The 26,176-nt window shown below is 41.6% G+C and overlaps 1 protein-coding gene and 1 pseudogene across 14 annotated transcripts in view; one reads left to right on the top strand and one right to left on the bottom strand.

Moving 5' to 3' along the window:
• Nucleotides 1–24,353, top strand: part of CCDC18 (coiled-coil domain containing 18) — a 139,320-nt gene extending 114,967 nt beyond the window's left edge. For 12 of the 14 annotated variants that reach the window (XM_008264871.5, XM_070078029.2, XM_051857478.3 and 9 more), the window contains 2 exons: nucleotides 3,580–4,047; nucleotides 19,255–24,353. In XM_008264871.5, coding sequence (XP_008263093.3) covers nucleotides 3,580–4,047; nucleotides 19,255–19,341 — 555 coding nt within the window. In that variant the 3' untranslated portion in view covers nucleotides 19,342–24,353. Of the gene's footprint in view, nucleotides 1–3,579; nucleotides 4,048–7,838; nucleotides 16,826–19,254 lie in introns of those variants that run through there. The other 2 variants (XM_070078030.2, XM_089300318.1) reach the window with 2 other exon arrangements.
• Nucleotides 24,354–25,506: 1,153 nt separating this feature from the next.
• On the bottom strand, nucleotides 25,507–25,608 carry LOC127493821 (small nucleolar RNA SNORA70; annotated as a pseudogene).
• Nucleotides 25,609–26,176: the final 568 nt, after the last annotated feature.

Below are 26,176 nucleotides of genomic sequence, written 5' to 3'. Positions count from 1 at the left end.
TAAATTCTTTTTGTAATATTGTTGATATTTACAGTACTAGAGGAAAGCTGAATAGACATAATCTGAAATTATATTTAGGCTGAGCACTATTAATACTCAACTAATAACACTATTAAACATTAAGGGTAGGAGCCAGCACTGTAGCACAGTGGGTTTTAAAGCCATGGCCTGCAGCACTAGCATTCCCTGGAGTATTGTTTTGAGTCCTGGCTGCTCCACTTCCTATCTGGTTCCCTACTAATGGGCATAGGAAAGCAGCAGAAGATGGCTTAAGTGCTCAGGCCCCTGTACCTACTTGGGAAACCCAGAAGAAGCTCCAGGCTCCTGGCTTCAGCCTGACCCAGCCCCAGTTGTTGCTGCCATTTAGGGAGTGAACCAGCAAATGGAAGATATCTCTGTTTCTCCTTCTGCCTTTCAAATAAATAAATTAATTAAAAACAACAACAACAAAAACATCACAGGTAGGCATTAAGCCAATTGGTAAAGATGCTGCTTGAAATGCTTGCCTCCCATTTCAGAGTGCCTGGATTCAAGTCCCACCCATCTCCCTGCTCTAGCATCTCACTGATGTTTAAATACAAACTCATGGGAGCCAGCAGGTGATAACTCAGGTAGTTGCTTCCCTGCTTCTCACGTTGGGGACTCCTGGCTTTAGCCTGAATGAGCTCCAGCTGTTGCAGAAGTTTGGGAATAAACCAGTAGATGGGAGATCTCTGTCTCTCTTGCTTTTTCTCTCTCTGATTTTCAAATATAAAAAATAAGATTATTTTATTAAAATGATGTTTCTGGTATTCTGGAGATTAGCATTTTTACCTAATTACAAAGCTTCACTGTGAAAAATTCACCCTAAAAATTAAGAGAGTCTGCATTGTACCAATTGTCACATGAGTTTATATCTGCTCACTTGCCAGATATAACCAATGAAATAAGATTATACATATCGATTACCTGAGATACCATTTTTCTCAATTATGATGAGGTAATACACAAGAATAAAAAACTCAGGCTGCATACAACCCTATCCTGTGTCAACTCTATTACTGTGTTTTTTTTTTTTTTTTTTTTTTTTTTTTTTAAGATTTATTTATTTATTTGAAAGAGTTACAGAGAGAGAGGGAGAGGCAGAAATCAATCTTCCATCCACTGGTTCACTCCCCAGATGACCACAATGTTCGGAACTGGGCCAGGCTGAATCCAGGAGCCAGAAGATTCATCTTGGTCTCTCATGTAGGTGGATAAGACCCAAACACTTGGGCCATCTTCCAGTGTTTACCCCAGGACATTAGCAGGGAGCTGGGTCTGAAGTGAAGCAGTTGGACACGAACCAGTGCCCTATGAGATGCCAGTGTTGTAGGCAGCAGCTTTACCTAGTACACCACAATGCTGACCCCTTACTATTTTATTTTGGTTGTAAGAATGTAAAAGTAAGATCTACTACAATAAATTGATATTCTATCTAGTCATTTGTGATTTTTATTTAGTAGTATAAAGATAAGAAAGAACTGAAATCATGCATGTTAAATTTTTATATTGTAATGCAGTGTGGTTATGACAGTTTTATTTGTAAACATGGTATTTTAGAAAAGTAACTGATTTAGAAGCCAAACTCAAGAATAGAAGTTTTCAGGGTCAGGCACTATTGCACAGCAGATTAAGCTGCTGCTTAGGATGCACACATCACATAGTAGAGTGCCAGTTCAAGTCTCAGCTACTCTGCTTCCAACCCAGCTTTCTCAGATATATTCTGGGAATGAGCTTGGATCCTTACCACACATTGTAGGAGACCCAGAAGGAGTTCCAGGTTCTTGGCTTCAACCTGGCCTAGCCCTGGCTGTGAAGGGCATTTGGGGAATAAACTAGCAGATGGAAGATCCCTCTCACACTTTCTCTCTTTTTGTCTCTCTTTCTTTTTTTTTTAATTTTTATTTAATAAATATAAATTTCGAAAGTATAGCTTTTGGATTACAGTGGCTTTTCCCCCCCATAACCTCCCTCCCACGTGCAACCATCCCATCTCCTGCTCCCTCTCCCATCCCATTCACATCAAGATTCATTTTCAATTATCTTTATATACAGAGGATCAATTTAGTATATACTAAGTAAAGATTTCAACAGCTTGCACCCACACAGAAACACAAAGTGTAAAGTACTGTTTGAGTACTAGTTATAGCATTAATTCACATTGTACAGTACATTGGACAGAGATCCTACATGGAGAGTAAGTGCACAGTGACTCCTGTTGTTGATTTAACAATTGACACTCCTGTTTGTGGCCTCAGTAATCACCCTAGGCTCTTGTCATGAGTTGCCAAGGCTATGGAAGCCTTTTGAGTTCGCCAAGCCCGATCTTATTTAGACAAGGTCATGGTCAAAGTGGAAGTTCTCTCCTCCCTTCAGAGAAAGGTACCTCCTTCTTTGATGGCCTGTTCTTTCCTCTGAGATCTCACTCACAGAGATCTTTCATTTAGGTCATTTTTATTTATTTATTTATTTTTGCCAGAGTGTCTTGGCTTTCCATGCCTGAAATACTCTTTCAAATAGATGAAAATGAAGAAGCATTACAAAGAAAAAAACTATCAGAATAAAAATAACTGATTTAGAAACATGTATGTTATATCTGGAAAAAAAATAAAAGGACCATGCATTTGAACAAGAAACTGCCATTTTATTTAGCTTTTAAAATTAGAATATTAGCTCTTCATTTTTTTAGGTTTTATAGTTTGTCAGTGTATGTAATCTTATTCCTAGAGTCCCAAAGTTAAATCAGAGTAATTGGTGGGGCCGGCGCTGTGGTGTAACAGGTTAAGCTGCCACCTGCAGCACCAGCATCCCATATGGGTACCAGTTTGAGTCCCAGCTGCTCCACTTCTGATCTAGCTCCCTGCTAATACACCAAGTGCTATGGCCTCTGCACGCATGTGAGAGACCCAGATGAAACTCCAGGCTCCTGGCTTCGGTCTGGCCCATTCCAGCCATTTCTCTGTAATTCCACTTTTCAAATAAATAAATCTTAAAAAAAAGAGTACTCAAATGAAAGACATGGAAATATAATAGAAATGAAATTTATATTTAATAAGGACTGATTTTAAATATTAGTAAATTTGTAAAATTTCTAATGAAGTAAAGCTTTCCTATAATGAGGATATATAAAGCAGAATAGCTAGTATACATTTATTTCTGATAGAAATTCTGAAGGGTGGATTTTTTTGCATATTTACATTAACAAAAGATAATCCCTATACTTTTGCATAGAAGATTTTAGGTGTAATATTTCAATCTTGAATAAAAATTGATTTTATTATTAATTAAATCTATAAGGAAAGTCAATTTTAATGGAATTCTTAGGATAGTTTAAACATATTTCAAATTAACGTACATAATTGTCCAAAATCAAGCTATCTTAAATAAATAGTAAAGGGTTTAAACAGAGCTTAGAAAATTCAAGAGCTGTATAAGGAATTCTTGCAATGGAGTTAAGATCGCCTTAGGTCAATCTCTTAGTCTGTGATTTTTCTAAGTGTTTCATTAATTTAACAAAAATGTATTGAATACTTACCATGTACCGATTTTTTTTTACAGGAATCAGAATTAACCAGACTACAAGCAAAGATTTCTGAAAATGACAGAGCAGAAGACATCAAGCTTATATCATCCCCATTTACACCTACAACAGATGTTACATCCAGTGTTCAAGATCCAAAGTTTGCTAAACATTCTCATACCTCTTTTATCAAGTACAGAAAGCTACGTCGCTCTATTAGTGCCAGTGACCTTAGTTTCAAAACTCATGGTGATGAAGATCTTTCTGAAGAATTACTACAGGACTTAAATAAAATGCAGTTAGCTCAGCCTTCAGCATTAGAGGAAAGCCATAAGGATTTGACTTATACTCAGGCCGATTCATATAAACCTCTCACATTTAACCTGGAAGAAGATAATTCGGAGAGTAATGACTTTAGTACTCTTAGTGGAATGCTAAGATACATAAACAGAGAAGTGAGACTATTAAAAAAGTCTTCTATGCAAGGAGGTGCTGGTGTATCTCAGGTATGTATCTCATAACATTATAAGTTGTAATAATTTGTCTTCAGTGACTATTACTTTTTACTTGGAGGAAAGTTCATAGGCAGGATGAACATCCCTTATTGGAATTGCTTGGGACCTGAAGTATTTTCAAATCTCAGATTTTTTTGAATTGGGGGATATTTGCATATACATAATGAGATATCTCGGGGATGGAACCCAAGTCTAAACATGAAATTCTCTCCTCCCATTTTCTTCCTCCCTCCCTCCCTGTGTCATTCTGCCTTTTAAGTAAATGAAAGTGAATAGACATTAAAAAAAAAAAAAAAGAAGTCAGAGTAAGTCAACTCCTTGTGTCTTTAATTTTTGACCCTAGAATACTTCTTTACTCTATGTTTATCTTCCCTTGGTTTCTGTCTTTTCTCTTTAAGAGAAAGAAGATTTATTATCCCTTTACTTTTTTGGTAAGAACCTCTTGAACAAGTGCTTTCAAGTACTTAAAAATTCATATAAAAAAACTTGATTGTCGGCCGGCGCCGCGGCTCACTAGGCTAATCCTCCGCCTAGCGGCGCCGGCACACCGGGTTCTAGTCCCGGTCGGGGCGCCGGATTCTGTCCCGGTTGCCCCTCTTCCAGGCCAGCCCTCTGCTGTGGCCCGGGAGTGCAGTGGAGGATGGCCCAGGTGCTTGGGCCCTGCACCCCATGGGAGACCAGGAGAAGCACCTGGCTCCTGGCTCCTGCCATCGGATCAGCGCGGTGCGCCGGCCTCAGCGCGCCGGCCGCGGCGGCCATTGGAGGGTGAACCAACGGCAAAGGAAGACCTTTCTCTCTGTCTCTCTCTCTCACTGTCCACTCTGCCTGTCAAAAAAAAAAACTTGATTGTCAAGTGGTAGCAATTTACAATGACTTACCAAATTTATATGTCCTTTTCCATTTGTGATATTTTATTTACAGTAATAATTGCATCATTAATTTTTTGATAGGCCACTTGTATTTCTTTTGTACTTGCTATATGTTTTTGCAGTAGAGTTTTCATTCAGTTGAATTTATAAAGTAGAAAGTAGAAATGCAAACAAATTAGTACCAACACTAAATCCTTGATTACTTATTTCTAACTGGTTGACTACGTATCAATTATAGAATGAAAAGTGTGAGCTACATATAAAATCCCTTCACCTAATAGACAGCCCAAGATTAGATATGTTATTCTTGCTTTTTTTAATCCAAATTTAAGTTTCTGTTGTTATTTTTTAAATATTTATTTATTTATTTTAAAGAGACATAAAGATACAGATCTTCTATCCACTGTTTCACTCTCCAGTTGGTTACAATGGCCAGGGTTAGGCCAGGCCAAAACCAGAAGCCTAGAACTCCATTTGGGTCTCCCCCATGGGTGACAGGAGCCCAAGCACTTCGGCTATTTTCCATTGCTTTCCCAGGTACATTAGCAGGAAGCTAGATTGGAAGTAGAGCAGCCAGGATTCAAACCAGGTTCCGTGTGGAGCTGCTATGCTGGCCTGTGTACTTGCTTTCAGAATGTCTACAAGGCTGAGACAAATTATAGGGAAATCATTCGAATTGTAACACCATCTCAGTGAAATCTTGGCTGAGAAAGCCTGATAAAATCTAGTGCGTTAAGCCGCCATCTGCAACAGCAGCATCCAATATGTGTGCCAGAACATGGGAGATCCAGATGGTGCTCCAGACTCCTGGCTTTGGCCTCGCCCAGCCCCAGCCAGTGTGGCCATTTGAAAAGTGAACCAGCAGTTGGAAGATCTCTCTCTCTGTCTCTCCCTATCTCTCTGTATTTTTGACTTTCAAATAATAAATAAATAAATCTTTATTAAAAAAAATCTAGTGGCCGGCGCCGCGGCTCACTAGGCTAATCCTCCGCCTAGCGGCGCCGGCACACCGGGTTCTAGTCCCGGTCGGGGCGCCGGATTCTGTCCCGGTTGCCCCTCTTCCAGGCCAGCTCTCTGCTGTGGCCAGGGAGTGCAGTGGAGGATGGCCCAGGTGCTTGGGCCCTGCACCCCATGGGAGACCAGGAAAAGCACCTGGCTCCTGGCTCCTGCCATCGGATCAGCGCAGTGCGGCGGCCATTGGAGGGTGAACCAACGGCAAAGGAAGACCTTTCTCTCTGTCTCTCTCTCTCTCACTGTCCACTCTGCCTGTCAAAAAAAAAAAAAAAAATCTAGTGCTTAAAATTATAATTGTATTTACTGTCTATCACTTATTCAGTCATTTGTTTCATTCAAGAAATATTTATTGAATATCTACTATACACTAGGCACTAGAAGTATAGAAATAAAGGTGACCTACCTGGAGGTTACATTTTGGTGGGGGAGATGCCACTCCGGGAGGGCCGGTGTTGTGGCATAGCGGGACATGCAGGCCAGAGTCCTGTCTGCTCTACTTCCGAGCTATCTCCCTGCTGATGGCTGATGAAAGCAGCTCAGGACAACCCAAGTGTTTGGGCCCCACAACCACATGGGAGACCTGGAAGAGCTCCTACCTCTGGGCTTTAGCCTGGCCTAGTCCTGACCATTTGGGGAGTAAACCAGCAGATGGAAGACCTTATGTCTCTCTTTTCTCTTTCCCTCTTTCTCTGTAACTCTGCACTCTGCCTTTCAAATTAAGAAATCTTAAAAAAATAATAATAATAAAAACAGATGTCTCTTGAGACACCTGCCTTCCATATCAGAGTGTCTGAGTTTGAGTTCTGTCTCCACTTCTGATTTCAGCCTGGGGACAGCAAATGATGGCTCAAGTACTTGGGCCCTTGCTACCCTTGTAGAAGACTCAGATTGATTCCAGGCTCCTGGCTTCAGCTTGACCCAGCCCCAGCTGTTGTGGGCATTTAGAATGCCCACAGATGATGGCCGGCTCCAGGTCCCACTAGGCTAATCCTCCACCTTGCGGCGCCGGCACACCGGGTTCTAGTCCCGGTCAGGGCGCCGGATTCTGTCCCGGTTGCCCCTCTTCCAGGCCAGCTCTCTGCTGTGGCCCGGGAGTGCAGTGGAGGATGGCCCAAGTGCTTGGGTCCTGCACCCCATGGGAGACCAGGATAAGTACCTGGCTCCTGCCATCGGATCAGCGCGGTGCGCCGGCCACAGCGCGCTGGCCGTGGCGGCCATTGGAGGGTGAACCAACGGCAAAGGAAGACCTTTCTCTCTGTCTCTCTCTCTCACTGTCCACTCTGCCTGTCAAAAAAAAAAAAAAGAATGCCCACAGATGGGGATCCCTGCAGATGGAAGATCAGTCTCTCTCTCTCTTCCCCTCCCTCCCTGTGCCTCTGCGTCTGCCTCTCCCTTTCCCTCTCTCTTTTCTATTCAAATAAAATGAAAATTAAAAAATAAAAATTTCAAAAAAAACACAGCAGTTCATCCACTGTTGTGGGAAGGATAGCAGAATATGTGGGTACAGAAATATATAGAGTAGAAAGTTAAGTGGTGGGAGAAGACTTTATTTTTTTTTAACTTTTATTTAATGAATATAAATTTCCAAAGTACGATTTATGGATTACAATGGCTTCCCCCACATACTGTCCCTCCCACCCACTACCCTCCCCTTTCCCACTCCCTCTCCCCTTCCATTCACATCAAGATTCATTTTCGATTATCTTAATATACAGAAGATCAGCTTAGTATACATTAAGTAAGGATTTCAACAGTTTTCTCCCACACAGAAACATAAAGTGAAAAATAATAGATGATTTTTTTTAAATGATGATGAAATCAGATCAGACCTATTGTCATGTTTAATCCCAGTGAGAGTCAAGTTGGGAGTTGATAATTTTTTTTTTTTTTTTTTTACAGAGGATCAGTTTAGTATACATTAAGTAAAGATTTCAACAGTTTGCACCCCCATAGAAACACAAAGTGAAATATATTGTTTGAGTACTCGTTATAGCATTAAATCTCAATACACAGCACATTAAGGAAAGAGATCCTACATGAGGAGTAAGTGCACAGTGACTCCTGTTGTTGACTTTACCAATTGACACTCCTGTCTATGGCATCAGTAGTCTCCCTATGCTCCAGTCATGAGTTTCCAAGGCTATGGAAGCCCTCTGAGTTCTCCGACTCTTATCTTGTTTAGACAAGGTCATAGTCAAAGTAGAGGTTCTCTCCTCCCTTCAGAGAAAGGTACCTCCTTCTTTGAAGACCTGTTCTTTCCACTGGGATCTCACTCGTAGAGATCTTTTGCCAGAGTGTCTTGGCTTTCCATGCCTGAAATACTCTCATGGGCTTTTCAGCCAGATCCGAATGCCTTTAGGGCTGATTCTGAGGCCAGAGTGCTATTTAGGACATCTGCCATTCTATGAGTCTGCTGAGTATCTCACTTCCCATGTTGGATCACTCTCAGAAACCTGAAGATAACCCTACCGTTCGACCCAGCCATCCCACTCCTTGGAATTTACCCAAAGGAATTTAAATTGGCAAACAAAAAAGCGGTCTGCAGCCTAATGTTTATTGCAGCTCAATTCACAATAGCTAAGACCTGGAACCGACCTAAATGCCCATCAACGGTAGACTGGATAAAGAAATTATGGGATATGTACTCTTTAGAATACTATACCGCAGTAAGAAACAACGAAATCCAGTCATTTGCAACAAAATGAAGGAATCTGGAACACATCATGCTGAGTGAAATAAGCCAGTCCCAAAGGGACAAATACCATATGTTCTCCCTGATCGGTGACAACTGACTGAACACCAAAAAGGAAACCTCCTGAAGTGAAATGGACACTATGGGAAACGGTGACTTGATCAGCATAGCCCTGACTGTTAATGAACAACTTAATACATTATCCCTCTTAGTAGTTTTTTTGTCTGTTCTACTTAATATGACTGGTTTAATTCTGTAATTAATACACAGTTATTCTTAAGTGTTAAAAATTAACTGAAATGTGATCCCTGTTAAACATAAGAGTGGGAATAAGAGAGGGAAGAGATGTATAATTTGGGGCATGCTCAAGCTGACTTGCCCCAAATGATAGAGTTAAAAACATACCAGGGGATTCCAATTCAATCCCATCAAGGTGGCATGTACCAATGCCATCTCACTATTCCAAGTGATCAATTTCAGTTCACAATTGATCATAATGAAAGGACTAAGAGTCAAAGGGAGCACATAAACAAGTCTAGTACCTGCTAACACTAACTGATGGGAGAAGACTTTATTGATTGATTGCCTTTATTTTCTTAGTGAAATAAGAACCAGAAATATTAGCTAAGTTAGAATAATATATTGGAGATTTAAGAGCAAATGTGAGAGCAGGCATTTAACCTGGTGGTTAAGACACCCATGCCCCATATGGAAGTACCTGTATTTGATTGCCTATGCCAGCTTCTGACTCCAGCAGACCCTGGGAGACAGTGGTGATGGCTGAAGTAATTGGGTTTCTGCCATCCACCTAGGAGATCTGGATTATATTTCTAGCTCTGGCCCAGCCCCTGGGATGTGGGCATTTAGGGACTGAACCAGCAGATGAGAGCTCACTTTGTCTCTCCTCTCTGCCTCTCAAATAAATATATTAGGAATTTTAAAAAGAGCAAGGTATATGGCATAGTTATCTTGAAGAGTAGAAAGTATAAATACACTAAGGAAATCTAGTAGAATTATCAGCCAGATAGTCTTTTGTTTGCTTCGTCTTTTTCTTTGAGAGAAAGAACAAGCTTCCATCTACTCGTCCACTTCCCACAGTGCTCGAGATGCTCTGGACTGGGCTAAGCCGAAGCTAGATCTGGAAACACAATCCAGGTCTCCCATGGGTTGGCAAGAACCCAATTACCTGAGCCATCATTGTTGCTTTCCATGGTCTGCCCTAGCAGGAAGGTGGAGTCAGCAGCCAGAGCTGAATATTGGACCCAGGTGCTCCAGTGTGAGACACAGCAGGGTATCTTAACTTCCTGGCCAAACAGAGAGATGTTTTTGTCTTTCATTTTAACTTTTTATGTTTTTTGTAATTATATTTTAAAAAAAAAAGATTTACTTACTTATTTGAAAGGCAGAGTTACAGAAGGAGAGAGATGTTCCGTCTACTAGTTCATTCCCCCAAATGGCTGCAACAGTCAGGGCTTGACTAGGCCAAAGCCAGGAGCCAGGAGCTTTATCCTGGTCTCCCACATGGGTGGCAGGGACCCAAATATTTGGGCTGTTGTCTGCTGTCTTCCAGGAGCATTAGCAGGGGATTAGATCAAAAAAGGAGGAGCCAGGTCTCAAACCAGCACTCCAACACGGGATGCTGGTGTTATGGTTTAACCTGCTATGTCACGTGCTGGCTCCTAAATATCTTAGTTTTATGTCCCCTGTTTTTGAGTTTTAAATTCTCTAGTTCAACTTTGTGCTCCTACCTCTTATCCCACCAAACCAAAATTACTTTTTATATCTGTGTGGTCCACTATTAACTTGTTAATGATTCATTTTTCAGTTTACTAAGAATTTTGCATGCTTGCTTTAAATTATACTCCTGTTTATTATAGTGGATTTTAATGCTGTCAATCTAAAAATATTTCAGATATTAATCTATTATTTTACATTATTCTAGGGAGAAAATTTATAATTAAAAGAAGATATTGATGTGATGGAAAATGGAATTTTTGGTAGTATGCTGCATTTATTATTTTTGTAGCTCATACTTCATAGAAACAGTTATTTTATTGCTTTTGAATAAATTTTATATTTTAATATTTCTAAAGAAAGTCCTTTCTTCTAAAAATAGTTATATTGAGAGTGAAAATTAGTTTTATTATTTTTGGTTTAAACTTACTATTTTATTTGTGTTTGTTATGTCAAACTCATTGCTAAAAATGCGTAAGTACATTGACTAACTCAAATTTCCAGACTACCACATTTTTCACTGATTTCCTAGTAATACTTATTTTACAAGTTAATAATAGAAATTTAAAAGCCATGTTACAGGCTCATAATTGTAATGACTGACTTTTATTGACTATATTTTCAGAAACTATTCTAGGCATGTAATATTAGCTCATTTAATCCTCATAACAACCCTATGAAGTAGAGACATTATTTTTTTTTACAGGTAGAATTATTTATTATAATGATAAAAGTTATGATTTGTTGTATCAAGAAATGGACTTTGAATTAGTTACTCCATTTATACATGATTGGCTTTATGGTAGAATAAAAATAGTACCACACAATTAGTAAGGCATATATAAGCCTTCTAAATCTTGGGGTGAGCATTTAGCCTAGTGGTTAAGACACACCTGTGTCCTGCCATCAGAGTACCTGGGTTTGATTCTCAGCTCTGTCTCTTGACTCCTTCCTGCTGTTGCAGACCTGGGGAGTCAGTGATGATGGCTCAAGTAATTGATTTTTTTTAATTTTATTTATTTGACAGGCAGAGTGACAGAGAGAGGTAGAGACAGAGAGGGAGGTCTTCCATCCACTGGTTCACTCCCCAGATGGCCCCAACGGCTGGAGCTGCACCGATCCAGAGCCAGGAGCCAGGAGCTTCTTCCGGTCCCCTACGCGGGTACAGGAGCCCAAGGACTTGGGCCATCCTCTACTGCTCTCATAGCAGAGAGCTGGATCGGAAGAGGAGCAGCCAGGACTAGAACCGGTGCCCATATGGGATGCCGGCGCTTCAGGCCAGGGCGTTAACTCACTGAGCCACAGCGCCGGCCCCAAAGTAATTGGTTTCTTGCCACTGACATGGAAGACCTGAATATTGTTCCTGGCTTCAGCCCAGCCCAAATTGCAGGTATCTGGGGAGAGAACCAGCACATGGGAGCTCTCACTCTTTCTCTTGCTCTCACCATCTCCCTCATTTTGCCCTTCAAGTAGATGAAAATAAACATTAAAAAAAAAAGTCATCAGAATCTGATTGCTAGCAAATCATTCTTTCTGCGAAATGTGGAGAAACTATTCTGGCTCAGCTCTGCATACCTGTGGCCATAGCAGGGTGTGTTTGATCTGAAATCTTTTGTTCTAGCATCTCTGTCTCTACATCAACCTGGTGTCCTTTCAGTTCTCATACTCTCTGATCTTGGTTAATGTTTTTCTACATTATTGAAAAGTTTTTTACCTTTACCATTTTCTGCCAATATACATGTAAAGAGGTGATTTGCCAAAGTGGTTAAGCATGAACTTTGGGGGTCGGGTGTTTGGTGCAGCTGTTGGGGTGCTGTTTGGGACATGTACCCCATATCAGAGTGCCTGGGCTCAAACCCTGCCTCTGTTCCTAATTACTGCTTCCTGCTAATATGCACTATGGGAGGGCAGCAAGTAGTTGAGTGCCTGCCACCCATGTAGAAGACCTGAATTGAATTCATGGCTCTTGGCTCCTTGCTTGGCTCTGGCCTAGCCCTGGGTGTTATGGATATTTGAGGAGTGAATCACCAGATAAGAGATCTCTGTTTCTCTACTTTTCAAATAAATGTATATATAAATAAATAAATAAATAAATAAAGCTTTTTAAAAATCTTTAAAAAAAGAATATGGGCTTTGAGTAAGTAAACTTAGACAGCCAGCCATGATGGAATAAATGGTATTAGTATTCCCTTATATCCTATACAATTATAAAACTGGATAAAATATGCAAGGTGGCTCTTTCTAGATATTTAACTACAGGAAGCACAAGACTATTAATCTCCAATAGAAGTTAGATATTCATGGATGGCCACACTATTTGCCTAGATGCTCAGATTAGGGTTATACTCCCCATTTATAGTTGTAATACCAAAAGTAACCCCAAAGTGGAGTGGCGATCATGCTGAACTGAGGAGGCTACTCTGGTGACTTTAATTTGTGGACAGAAACTAGAAATGAAGAAGCTTTGCAGAGAGTATAACCATGGAAGACTAAGGTTTCTCTCACATCCTTTGTGAAGGGCAGAACTTACATATGGTGGATGAAATTTGCAAGACTTAATAATACTACTATGGGTCTGAAAAACAAGATGCCAAAAGTTGCACAGTGCTGGGATATGTTGGTGTTTTGGCCCAGCCATGGAACAGGATACTTGCTGAGTGTCTGTATATGCAATTGAAATCCATTAAAGCCAAATTTTAGAAATAAGACAAAGCTATAATGGCTACACCATAGAACTAAGTCAAAACCAAAAAATATAACCAAGCCTGAGAAAATCATCTGTGTATAATTTGATTCAATCATTTACTATTTAAAGGAAGGTATCATAATCCAGAATTGCTATTATATTTTAATAATAATATCCAACATACACTAGACAGATGAAAAAAATAGAAGAATATGACTCATAACCTAAAGAAAAGATAGCCAATAGAAACTAGCCCCAAGATGACCCCTAGATGTTAGAATTAGCCAACAAAGACTATAAAATATGTAACAACTGCAAGTATCTTCAAGGATTTAAAGGAGAAGATGAACATCATGAGTGAGCAGATGGGGAGGAATCTAACAACTACAGAATATACATTCTTTTCAAGTACACAAGGAATGTTTAGGGACCATGTAGTGGGCCACAATTTACATTACAGTAAATTTCAGAAGACTTAAACCATCTTGTTAGAGATTCTCTGATTGTAATATAATTAAAGTAAGTATCAATAACAACATATCTAGAAAATCTTCAAATATTAAATCACCCCACTATATAACCCTGAGTCAAAGACTATATATAAAGAGAATTTTAAATTACTTTTAATTTTTGACATAAAAACACAAGTTAAATTTGTGACGTACAGCTAAAGAGAAATTTATGGTTTTAAATGCTTATATTAGTAAAGAGGAAAGGTTTAAAATCAGTGATCTCAAGCAAGCAGTAAGCCTAGCAGTTAAGATGCCTGTGTCCCATATCATAGCACCTAAGTTCAGTTCCCAGCTCCTGACTCCAGCTTCTCCCAGTGCAGACCCTGGGAGGCAGCAATGATGGCTCAAGTGATTGAGGTCCTGCCACCCATGTGGAAGACCTAGATTGAGTTCCCAGCTCCTGGTCCAATTCCTGCCATTATAGGCTTCAGTGAAAAGAAGTTATCACACCCCATCTCTCTCCATGTACCCCTGCCTCCCTCTAAGATAAATTTGAAAATAATTAAAAGTTGTTTTTATTTTTTTAAGCAATACTTTCCTTTTTTTATTTTTTAAAGATTTTTCTACTTATTTGAAAGGCAGTTACAGAGCTCTTCCATCCACTGGTTCACTCCCAAAATGGCCACAATGGCCAGAACTGGGCTGGTACAAAGCCAGGAGCCAAGAGGTTCTTCTGGGTCTCCCACATGATGCAGGGGCCCAAGTACTTGTGCCATCCTCCACTGCTCTCCCAGGCACATTGGCAGGGAGCTGGATTGGAAGTAGAGCAGCCAGGACTTGAACCGGTGCCCATAAGGGTTACCAGTGCTAAAGGCAGCGGCTCTGCCCACTATGCCACAGTGTTGGCCCATTTAAAAAATCAGTGACCATGGAGCTCTCGGTGCTGTGGCCCAGCAGGTTAAGCTGCCACCTGCAATACTAACATTCCACATGGGTACCAGATGAGTCCTGGCTGCCCCACTTTGGTTCCAGCTCCCTGCTAATTCCTGAGAAAGCAGTGAAAGATGGCAAAAATCCTTGGGCCCCTGCACCTACATGGGAGATGCAGAGGAAGCTCCTGGCACCTGGCTTTGACCTAGTGCAGCCATGGCCATTGCAGCCATTTGGGGAGTAAACCAGCGGACGGAAGAGATTCCTTTCTCTCTCTCTCTCTCTCATCTCTCATCTCTCATCTCTCTATATATATATCTCTGCCTTTCTAATAAATAAATAAATCTTTAAAACAAAAAAGAGAAGAAAATTAACACACCTAAAAGTTGGTATATTAAAAATACTTGCAGGGACTGGCATTGTGGTAACAGGGGTTTTAAGTCACTGCTAGCAACACTAGCATCCATATCAGAGAGCTCGTTCAAGTCCTGGCTGTTCCACTTCCAATCCAGCTTCCTGCTTATGTACCTGGAAAGGCAGCAGAAGATGACCCATGTACTTAGGACCCTGCCACCATGTATTTAGGAGTTCTTGGTTTTTGGCTTTAGCCTGGCCCAGACCTATCTAATGTAGCCATTTGAGAAGTTAACCAGCAGATGAAAAATCTCTCCCTCTCCCCGTGTCATTCCGCCTTTCAAATAAATAAAACTTTTACATAAAAAAAATAAACTAGTAAAGCTGATCAAGAGAAAAAATATATTACAAATTAAATATTCAAATGTTTTAATAAAATTGAAATATATAGATATTTTAGATAATAGCTATATTTAATATATTTAACATAAATATATATTACAAATTATCAATATTTAGAATGAAAAAGGAGTGTGACAGAGCCTCTATACATTTACATATATGATTATGGAATATTTAGAAGACCTTTAATGCCATTAAATTTGACTTACATGGATGAAATGAAATAATTCCTTGAACAACACAACTTACCAAAGCTAACACAGATGAATTTTAAAATCAAATAAGTTTAAAAATCTAAATCGTTTTTATTGTGAAAGAAATTGTATTTGAATTTACAACATTTTCATAAAAGATATTTCAGGCCCAGGTAGCTTTATTGGCAAAGGCTAGCAAACATTTAAGGAAGAAATAATATAAGTTTTACAGAAACTCTTTCAGAAAATAAAGGAGGGGAAATTCCACAGCTTATTTTATAAGACCAATGTAATCATAATATGAAAACATAACAAGAATTTTATATGCAAAGAAGAGATAGCCCTTGTAAACATAGACCAGAGATTAGCATACTAAATCCCTCAGGCAAAACCTAGCCCATCCCTGATTTGAAAATAAAATTTGTTTCTATATTGTCTGTGGCTGATTTACACTGTAATAACAAGATTGAGTACTCACAGTTCAGATAGACTGTACAGCTATTACAAAGCCCATAATATTTACTTGACCAACTCCTAACAGAGCTACTTTTGTACCAATGATTTTTTTTGACAGAGTTTAGACAGAGAGATAGAGAGAGAGGTCTTCCTTCTGTTGGTTCACTCCCCAGATGGCCGTTATGGCCGGCGCACTGCACCGATCCGAAGGCAGGAGCCAGGTGCTTCCTCCTGGTCTCCCATGCGGGTGCAGGGCCCAAGCACTTGGGCTATCCTCTACTGCCTTCCCGGGCCACAGCAGAGAGCTGGACTGGAAGAGGAGCAACCAGGACAGAATCCAGCGCCCCGACTGGGACTAGAACCTGGTGGGACTAGAAACTGGTGTGCCAGCGCTGCAGGTGGAGGATTAGCCAAGTGAGCCGCGGCGCTGGCTGTACCAAATGTTTTTTAAAAATTAATGCTTTCTCCCCCTGAGATCAGCAATAAGGGAAGGATGTCTGTTTTCATCACTTCTCTTTATTTTCTAGTGGAGGTACTAAACAGTACAATATGGCAAGGGAACAATGAAAGGCAAACATAAAGGGAGAAGTAAATCTTTATTTGTTGATGGCATGATTATAAATGTAGAAAATCCTAAGGGATTTTCAAACTACCTACTAGAACTAGTAAGTGATTTTATTAGCAAACTCACAGTATCAATATACAAAATTAAAGATAATTCTAAACAGTAGAAGTTTGACATTTAAGGTAGCAAATGATGGCTCTAGTACTTTGGTCCCTGCCACTCATGTGGGAGATCCTGAGTATTGGACTCTGGACTTCAGCTTGGCACAGCCCTGTCTGTTGCAGGCATTTGGGGAGTAAACCAGGCAATGAATGATGTGTGTGTGTGTGTGTGTGTGTGTGTGTGAGAGAGAGAGAGAGAGAGAGAGAGAGAGTGAGTGGTCTTTCAAATAAATAAAACAAAAATACTTTTTTTAAAAAAAGAACGAAATTGGAGAACTTGCACAAACTTGTTTCAAGAATTATTTAAAGGATGGAATATCAGTAGAACCAAGAAGACAATTCACAAGTTTATCAGTAGGACAGAGTATATGATATATAATTTATTTACCTATATAATATACAAAAATAAATATTTAATTGATTTTCAGCAAGTCAATGAAGTCATTCAATGTTAAAAGTCTAACAAATAATGATGGTATGACTAGAAGAAAAAAGACCAATCCCAAGTCTTGCTCCTGACTTCAACTTCATGCTAATATAGACCCTGGGAGACAGCACTGGTGGCTCAAGTATATGAGTCCCTGCCTGCCATGTGAAAGGGTTGATTTGAGTTCCAGGCTGCTAGCTTCAATCTGGCTTAGCCCTGGCTGTTGTGGGCATTCGGGGAGTAAACCAGTGGTTGGAAGGAGGATTGTTTCTCTCTCTCTCTCTTTCTCTCTGTCTCTTTCTCTCTCTCTTGTGTGCAGGTTTGTGCGCACTACCTTTCAAATAAAAATTTTTTAAAGAAATAAGCAGGCTTTAAAGTTAGATCTCAGTTTGGCCCTGGTTTCTCTCTTACAAGCTACATTACTTTGTTTTTGTTTTTGTTTTTAAGGGAAAGGGTTTATTGGGGAAAACTCAGTAGACCGGAGGGAAGGGGCGAAGAGGGAAAAAGAGAGAAAGAGACTGTAAGAGAGAGAGAGAAACAGAGAAGAGAGATGAGAGGAGGAGAGGAGCCAAGAGAGCAGGAGAGAAGCCAAGAGAGCTCATGTTCAGGAACAGGCCCTTTTAAAACTTTGCCCAAGGGCGGGCAGGGAAGCAGGAGCAGCAAACCCCATTAGGATGGGGTGGAGACAAGCTACATTACTTTGGCCCAGTTATTAAATAACTAAACTTCATTCACTTTTTTTTTTTTTTTTTTTTTTTTACAGGCAGAGTGGACAGTGAGAGAGAGAGACAGAGAGAAAGGTCTTCCTTTGCCATTGGTTCACCTTCCAATGGCTGCCACGGCCGGCGCGCTGCAGCCAGCGCACCGCGCTGATCCGAAGACAGGAGCCAGGTACTTCTCCTGGTCTCCCATGCGGGTGCAGGACCCAAGCACTTGGGCCATCCTCCACTGCACTCCCTGGCCACAGCAGAGAGCCGGCCTGGAAGAGGGGCAACCGGGACAGAATCCGGCACCCCGACCAGGACTAGAACCTGGTTTGCCGGCACCGCAAGGTGGAAGATTAGCCTAGTGAGCCGCGGCGCCGGTGTTCATTCACTTTAAATATAAAATAAAAGCAGTGTCTGTCTTATAAGCGTCTAGTGAGGATTAAATAAGGATAACAAATGTTAAGTATCAGTACACTGTCTGAGTAGACTACATACTCAGTATACAATAGCTGCCGTCCTTGAGGCTGTATAATTCTGTGATCAAGAGTGAGCTCTGGAAACAGATTAATTTTGGCCAGTTTGTAGGATGACTGTGCCGCTAATTTGTTTGTCACTTTGGGCAAGTTACTTAATTTCTCTGTGCCTTTGTTTCCTGAACTATAAAATGGAATGATGATACCTACCTCAAATGGTTATTATGAGAGTTAAACAAGCCAGTACATGTACAAATAATACCTGGTACATAGTAGGAGATCTGTAAATGTTAGCTGTAGCTGTTACTATTATTTAGTTTCTTATTCAGCCTAGATATGATGATGAATTATCACTTCAGATCATTCCTTTGCTATTAACCTAAGATTCTCTTGCTATTCCCTTGCTATTAACCTAAGACTTCTGGTTCTATAGTTATATGGGGAAATTGCTAAATCCATTAACTGTCCTTTTTTCTCCCCTATCCTTAAGCCATTAAATATTGCTAGAGAAAAGAATATAACCATGCTGGGATGGAAGCTACTGATTTTGCTCCAAAATCAGTTCTTTGCTCTTTTACATACAGAGTTTTTATTATTATTATTATTATTATTTGATAGGTAGAGTTACAGACAGTGAGAGAGAGAGACAGAGAGAAAGGTCTTCCTTCCGTTGGTTCACTCCCCAAATGGCCGCTGTGGCCGGCGCTGCGCCAGCCCAAAGCCAGGAGCCAGGTGCTTCTTCCTGGTCTCTCATGCGGGTGCAGGAGCCCAAACACTTGGGCCACCTCCACTGCCTTCCTGGGCCACAGCAGAGAGCTGGACTGGAAGAGAAGCAATCGAGACTAGAACCCGGCACCCATATGGGATGCTGGCGCCGCAGGCGGAGGATTAGCCAAGTGAGCCACGGTGCCGGCCCCCATAACAGAGTTTTAACTGGGCCCATGGCCAGATACTATGTTTCTCAGACCTTCCAGGGACAAAGCCCTTGCCAGCAGAACAGGAGCAGAACTGCTTTGTGCCACTTCAGCTTGAACATCCAAATTTTATATACTTGCTCCTCCAAGGTTTTTCCCTTTCCCTAGAGCTGGAATTTCCTGCAACCCTACTGCAGCCATGCAAATGAGGAAAATACCACAGGCAGAAAAACCAAAAGGAACCTGGATGCCTAAGTGACTCGGAACATCCTCCTTGGACGACTACATGAGTGAGAAATAAACTTGTGTCTTTACTGAAGCCACTGAATCTTGAAGATCTCTCTATAAAGTAGCTTAACCTTACTCTAACGTATACTTTGGTTATTTTCTACCATTGCCTAAAAATCCTTCTGTATACCTTCACTGCATTTCTTAAGTCGGTGTGACACCCACAAGTAGGCACATAACACATCTAGCAGGGGACTTCACATCTCTTTCATGAGCAACCATGAGAAATGGCAACCATCAGAAAAAATTCCTGCAAGTTTCTGTCCCTAAGTGTACAAACTTGAATCTGTATTTAGTTGACCTCTTCGTCATCTCAGTGAAAGCCACCCTTCTAGGTAACCTGTGTTTTGAATTTTTTTGTTTCTTCCAAGATTTTTTTTCATCAGTTACTTTTTAACTGTATCTCAGTCTTCTCCTATATTCTGGCTTTTCCCTGCTACTGTGGTCAGAATGTTTGTTTTCTCTCTCTCTCTCTCCAAAATTAATACGTTAAGGTCTTAACCTCCAAGGTGAAGGTTTGAGGAGGCAGGGCCTTTGGAAATGATTATGTCATAAGAGTAGGGCCAACATGAATAGGACCAGCGCGCTTAGAAAGGAGGCCCAAGGGAGACCGCTCACCCCTTTGGCCATGTAAGGACACAGCAGGAAGGTACTGCCTGTGAACCAGAGGTGGGCCCTCACCAGACACCAATTGACCAGTGCCTTCATCTTTACTTTCCAGCCTACAGAACTGTGAGAAATAAATTTTTGTTCCCAGATTATGGTATTTTGTTAACAGCAGCCAGAATGGGCTAAGACACTTATTAACATTAAACATGCTCAAGTTTCCCCTAATCTAAAAAAGGAAATATCTTCTTCAATCTTCTATCTCTAGTCTAGCTACCAATCTTGTCATGCATTTTCATGGCTAGATTCTTACATTGACAGAGTTCATTCAGGTAGCAGCACTGTGATGCAGTGGGTTAAGCCACTGCCTGCAGTGCTGGCATCCCATATGGGCAACAGTTTGACTCCCAGCTGTTCCTCTTCCATCTGCTGGTTCACTTTCCAAATGGCTGCAATGACCAGTGCAGGGCCAGGCTGAAGCCAGGAGCCAGGAGCTTCTTCTGGGTCTCCCACATGAGTGGCACAGGCCCAGGCACCTGGGCCATCTTCCACTGCTTTCCAAGGCACATGAGCAGGGAGCCGATTGGAAGTGGAATAGCTGGAACTCAAACTGACACCCATATGGGATGCCAGTGTCACAGGCAGCAGCTTAACCCGCTGTACCACAATACTGACCCTAATGGTATTCTTAAATATGTGTATCTCTAAAGGAAGAATGAAGTTTTTTTTTTTTTTTTTTGACAGGCAGAGTGGACAGTGAGAGAGAGAGACAGAGAGAAAGGTCTTCCTTTGCCGTTGGTTCACCCTCCAATGGCCGCCGCGGCCGGCGCGCTGCGGCCGGCACACCGCGCTGATCCGATGGCAGGAGCCAGGAGCCAGGTGCTTTTCCTGGTCTCCCATGGGGTGCAGGGCCCAAGCACCTGGGCCATCCTCCACTGCACTCCCTGGCCACAGCAGAGGGCTGGCCTGGAAGAGGGGCAACCGGGACAGAATCCGGCGCCCCAACCGGGACTAGAACCCGGTGTGCCGGCGCCGCTAGGCGGAGGATTAGCCTAGTGAGCCGCGGCGCCGGCCCTAGAATGAAGTTTTAAAACCTAGGATGCTTCAAGCAGATTTTGTTCTGACTGGATTGACAACACAATTACAGAATAACCAAAGTATAATTTAAAGGGCAGGAAGGCCTAGAAAATTTTGAGCAAGCTATTACCCAGAAGAGATGGGATCATAATTTCAAATTCTATTACCAGTGGCTCTGGTTATTTTTAAGTTTTTTGTTTGTTTGTTTAATTTATTTGAAAGGCAAAGAGACAGATCTCCCATCTACTGGTTAACTTCCCAAATGGCCACAACAACTAGGTCTGGGCCAAGCTGAAGCCAGGAGTCAAGAATTCCCTAAGGATCTCCCACATAGTGGCAGGGGCCCAAGTATTTGGACCATCATCCACTGCTTTCCCAGGATGCATTAGCAAGAAGCTGAATTAGACGTAGAGTACCCAGTACTTGAATTGGCACTCAAATGTGGGATGCTAGTGTCACAAGCAGTAACTTAACCTGCTGTACCACAAAGCCAGCCCCTAATAAAAGTTTCTTTAATAAAATGATGATATACTTCCTGGAAAAACTATGTAATTTATTAAGTGTCTGGTTTTATTCTCTATAACTACTAACATTTTTGTAGGGCTGAATAGGAGGATGCTAGGGTTGGGTAGAAGGCATTTTTGACAGCCCAAGATTCTGGGACCTCTTTTTTTTAGTCCATGACTAAACTTCTAAGATAAAATTTTAGCTTTCTGAAAAAAAGATTTATATTTGTTGGTTTGAAAGGCAGAGTGACAGAAAGAAAGAGATCTTTCATCTGCTGGTTCACTCCCCAACTGGCAGCAACAGCTGGGTCTAGGCCAGGCTGAAGCCAGGAGCCAGGAACTCCATCCTGGCCTCCTATATGGGTGGCTGAGACCCGACCACCTGGGCCATCTTCTAGTGCCTTCCTAGGCAAATCAGTAAGAAGCTGGCAGAGCAGCTGGGACTCTAATCAGTACTTCTATATGGGATGCCACTGTCACAAACAGTAGTTTAACCCACTGTGCCACATGCCAGATCCTAATTCATTTACATTTAAAGTAATTATTGATAGGTAATAGTTGATACTATTACCATTTTGAATTTGTTTTCTGACTTTTATAGTTCTTTTGTTCCTATTTCTCTCTTGCTGTCTTCCTCTCTTATTTGATGAGTTTTTGTCATAGTATGCTTTGGTTCCTTTCTCTTTAACTTTTGTGTACCTATTACAGATTTGTCCTTTGTGGTTACCATGAGGCTTACATAAAATATAACATTTCATTTAATCTGATAACTTAACCTTGGTAACATAAAAAAACCCAAACTTTTCTCCCTCTTTCCTCACATTCATGGTGTTGTTTTTTTTTAAGATTTATTTATTTACTTGAAAGATAGAGCTACAGAGAGGCAGAGGCAAAGAGAGAGAGAGACAGATCTTGCATCTGCTGGTTCACTCCCCAAAAGGCCTCAATGGCCAGAGCTGGGCTAATCGGAAGTCAGGAACCAGGAGCTTCCTCTGAGTCTCCCACGTGGGTGCAGGGGCCCAAGGACTTGGGGCCATCCTCTGCTACTTTCCCAAGCCATAGCAGAGAGCTAGATTGGAAGTGGAGCAGCTGGGACTAGAACTTGCTCCCATATGGGATGCCAGCACTGCAGGCAGTGGCTTTACCCACTATACCACAGTGCTGACCCCACATATATGGTTTTGGTACCACAATATACATCTTGTTTACATGTGTATGCAGTAACAAATTCTTATACTTTTTAAATTTATTTATTTTTTGAGTCCGAGAAAGAGAGCATCCAGCAGGTTTACCCCCCAGATGCCCACAAAAGCTGCAGGCTGAACACCAACACTTAGAGCAAGGAACTCAATTCAGATTTCTCACTTGGGTGGCAGAAACCCAATCTCTTTTTATTTTTTTTATTTATTTATTTATTTTTTTGACAGGCAGAGTGGACAGTGAGAGAGAGAGACAGAGAGAAAGGTCTTCCTTTGCCGTTGGTTCACCCTCCAATGGCCGCCGCGGCCAGCGCGCTGCGGCCGGCGCACCGCGCTGATCCGATGGCAGGAGCCAGGAGCCAGGTGCTTTTCCTGGTCTCCCATGGGGTGCAGGGCCCAAGCACTTGGGCCATCCTCCACTGCGCTCCCGGGCCACAGCAGAGAGCTGGCCTGGAAGAGGGGCAACCGGGACAGAATCCGGCGCCCCAACCGGGACTAGAACCCGGTGTGCCGGCGCTGCTAGGCGGAGGATTAGCCTAGTGAGCCGCGGCGCCGGCCAGAAACCCAATCTCTTGAGCCATCACCACTGCCTCCCTGTTCTGCATTAACAGGAAGCTAGAGTCAGATGTAGGGCTGAGTATCAAACCCAGGCACTCTGATATGGGACACAGACATCCTGTCTGGTTTCTTCTAAGCCAAAAACCTGCCTCATAGTTGTTTTTAATATACTTAAAAAAAACCTGTTATACCCGAGTTAGTGATTTATGTACTACCCTTACAATATTAGTGAATTCTGAATTTGTCTTGCTTTTATCATTGAATCTTTATTTTAATTTTTTAAATTTTTTATTTTTATTTTTTGACAGGCAGAGTGGACAGTGAGAGAGAAAGAGACAGAGAGAAAGGTCTTCCTTTTGCCGTTGGTTCACCCTCCAATGGCCATTGGGGCCGGTGCGCTGCAGCTGGCACACCGCGCTGATCTGAAGGCAGGAGCCAGGTGCTTCTCCTGGTCTCCCATGCAGGTGCAGGGCCCAAGCACTTGGGCCATCCTCCACTGCACTCCTGGGCCACAGAAAAGGCTGGCCTGGAAGAGGGGCAACCGGGACAGAATCTGGCACCCCGACCGGGACTAGAACCTGGTGTGCCAGCGCTGCAGGCGGAGGATTAGCCTATTGAGCCGCGGCACTGGCCTATCATTGAATCTTAAACATCTGTGTTTTTACAGTTAATTAAAATCCTTTATTTCAACATGAAGAACTCCATGAGGACAGACATTTGACCTAGTGGTTAATATCCAGTTGAAAAACCTACATTCCTTCTTGGAATGTCTGAGTTCAAGTCCTGGTTCTCCTCATGATTCTCGCTTCCTACTAGTGTATACCCAAAGAGGAAGCACGTGATGTTTCAAGTTCTTTAGGCCTTGCCATCCATGTGGGAGACCTGGATTGAGCTCCTGGCTCCTGGTTTTAGCCTGGCCCAGCCCTAGTTGTTTCAGGCATTTGTAGGTTGAACCAGCAGATTGGAGCTCACTCTGTTTCTCTATCTCTCATTGTCTCTGCCTTGCCAATAAATTAATTATTTTGAAAAAAAATCCTTGGCCGGCATTGCTGCATAGCAGGTAAAGTTGCCACCTGCAATGCCAGCTTCTCATATGGGCACCGGTTTGAGTCCTGGCTGCTCTGCTTCCAATCCAGCTCTCTGCTGATGTGCTTGGGAAAGCAGTGGAAGAGGGCCCAAGTCCTTAGGTCCCTGCACCCATGTAGGAGACACAGAAGAAGCTCCTGGCTCCTGACTTTAACCCTGGCCATTGCGGCCATTTGGGAAGTGAATTAGCAGATGGAAGATCTCTCTCTCTCTCTCTCCCTATCTCTGTCTCTTCTTCTCTCTTTCTCTAACTCGGCCTTTCAAATAAATAAATCTTTTTATTTAAAAAAAGGAAAGGAATTCCTGTTAGCATTTAAGACAGATCTGTTGGTGATGAACTGCTTCAACTTTTGCTTGTTTGGGAAAGAGTTTATCAACAGTTTACTGGGTATAATATTCTTGATTTGTAACCTTTTGCTTTCAATATGTTAAATGTATCCTCCACTCTTTCCTGTCCTACAACGTTTCTGCTGAGAAATATGCTGATTATCTTGTAGATGCTCCCTTGTAGGTGATTAGTTGCTTTTCTCTAGTTGCTTTCAAAATTCTGTCTGACTTTTCATAACTTAATAACAATATGTCAGTGTGTACCTTCTCAGTTTCAGCCTTTTTGGGAATTTGGACTTTATGAATCTAGATACCGATTTCTGTCCCCACACTTGGGAAGTTTTTGGCCTTCTTTCCTTGCTCCTTCATTTCTTCTTCTTTTTGAAAGGAAGGAAGACTTATTTCTTGGCATGATTAAGGAGTAAGCATAGTGGAAACTCTCACAAGGACACATTACTTGTTCCAAGGACCATGCATGTATTTGACCCCACAGCCATCTGGATGAGCCACTTCTCAGCTACTGTGTATTCAAATTCATACACATTAAACTTGGTAAATCCCTACTTCTTTGAGATCTGGATATTCTGGTGGCCAAGGAACTTGAATTTGGCCTTATGTTGGGCCTCAGTACTTGTTCTGCAGCTTGGTGCAGACAGACTTGATGACTTAACCAATGTGAACCTTGGCCACCATACTCTGGGGCTTGGAACCCAACATACCTAGCTGGGGCTGACAGCTGCACCAGGTCAGAGACATGAAGACCCATTGGAAAGGGCTCTCTCCAAGGTTTCTTAAGACAACCCATACAAGCAACAGGTTAAATACACTGCTGAGAAGGCTACTATTCACAGCCATTATTTCTTTAAATGTATTAAAAATTTATACATTCTCTTTCTTGGATTCCCATGGTGTATATATTGTTAGTTTTATTGTTTTGTGTGGTTGTGTCTCATAAATTCTGTAGGCTTTCTTTACTGTTTTTAAATTATCTTTTCTTCTCTGATTGAATAACTTCAAATGACCTATCTTCAAGTTCACCAGTTCTTCTGCTTGATCAAGTCTGCTGTTGAAGCTTTCTTGAATTTTACAGTGCTGTCATTGTGTTCTTCAGCCTTGGGATTTCTATCCTTTTTTAACTTTCTTTTTGTGATTTCTGCTTCCTTGTTTTTGTTTCTTTGTTGAATGTCACATTTTTTTGCAGTATATTTTCCTAATTTTATTAATTATCTATGTTTTCTTTTTTAAAAAATTATTTATTTATTTGAAAGAGTTATACAGAGACAGAAAGAGAGGCAGAGAGGGAGAGAAAGGTCTTCCATCTGCTGGTTCACTCCCCAATTGGCTGCAATGGCCATAGCTAGGCCAATCTGAAGCCAGGAGCTTCTTCCAGGTCTCCCACATGGGTGCAGGGGCCCAAGGACTTGGGCCATCTTTTACTGCTTT

The sequence above is a fragment of the Oryctolagus cuniculus genome, chromosome 7 (genome assembly GCF_051225735.1).
Source record: "Oryctolagus cuniculus isolate XC-2025 breed Fujian yellow rabbit chromosome 7, ASM5122573v1, whole genome shotgun sequence".
NCBI classification, from domain to species: Eukaryota; Metazoa; Chordata; class Mammalia; order Lagomorpha; family Leporidae; genus Oryctolagus; species Oryctolagus cuniculus.
This window is presented reverse-complemented; position numbering and strand designations above follow the sequence as displayed.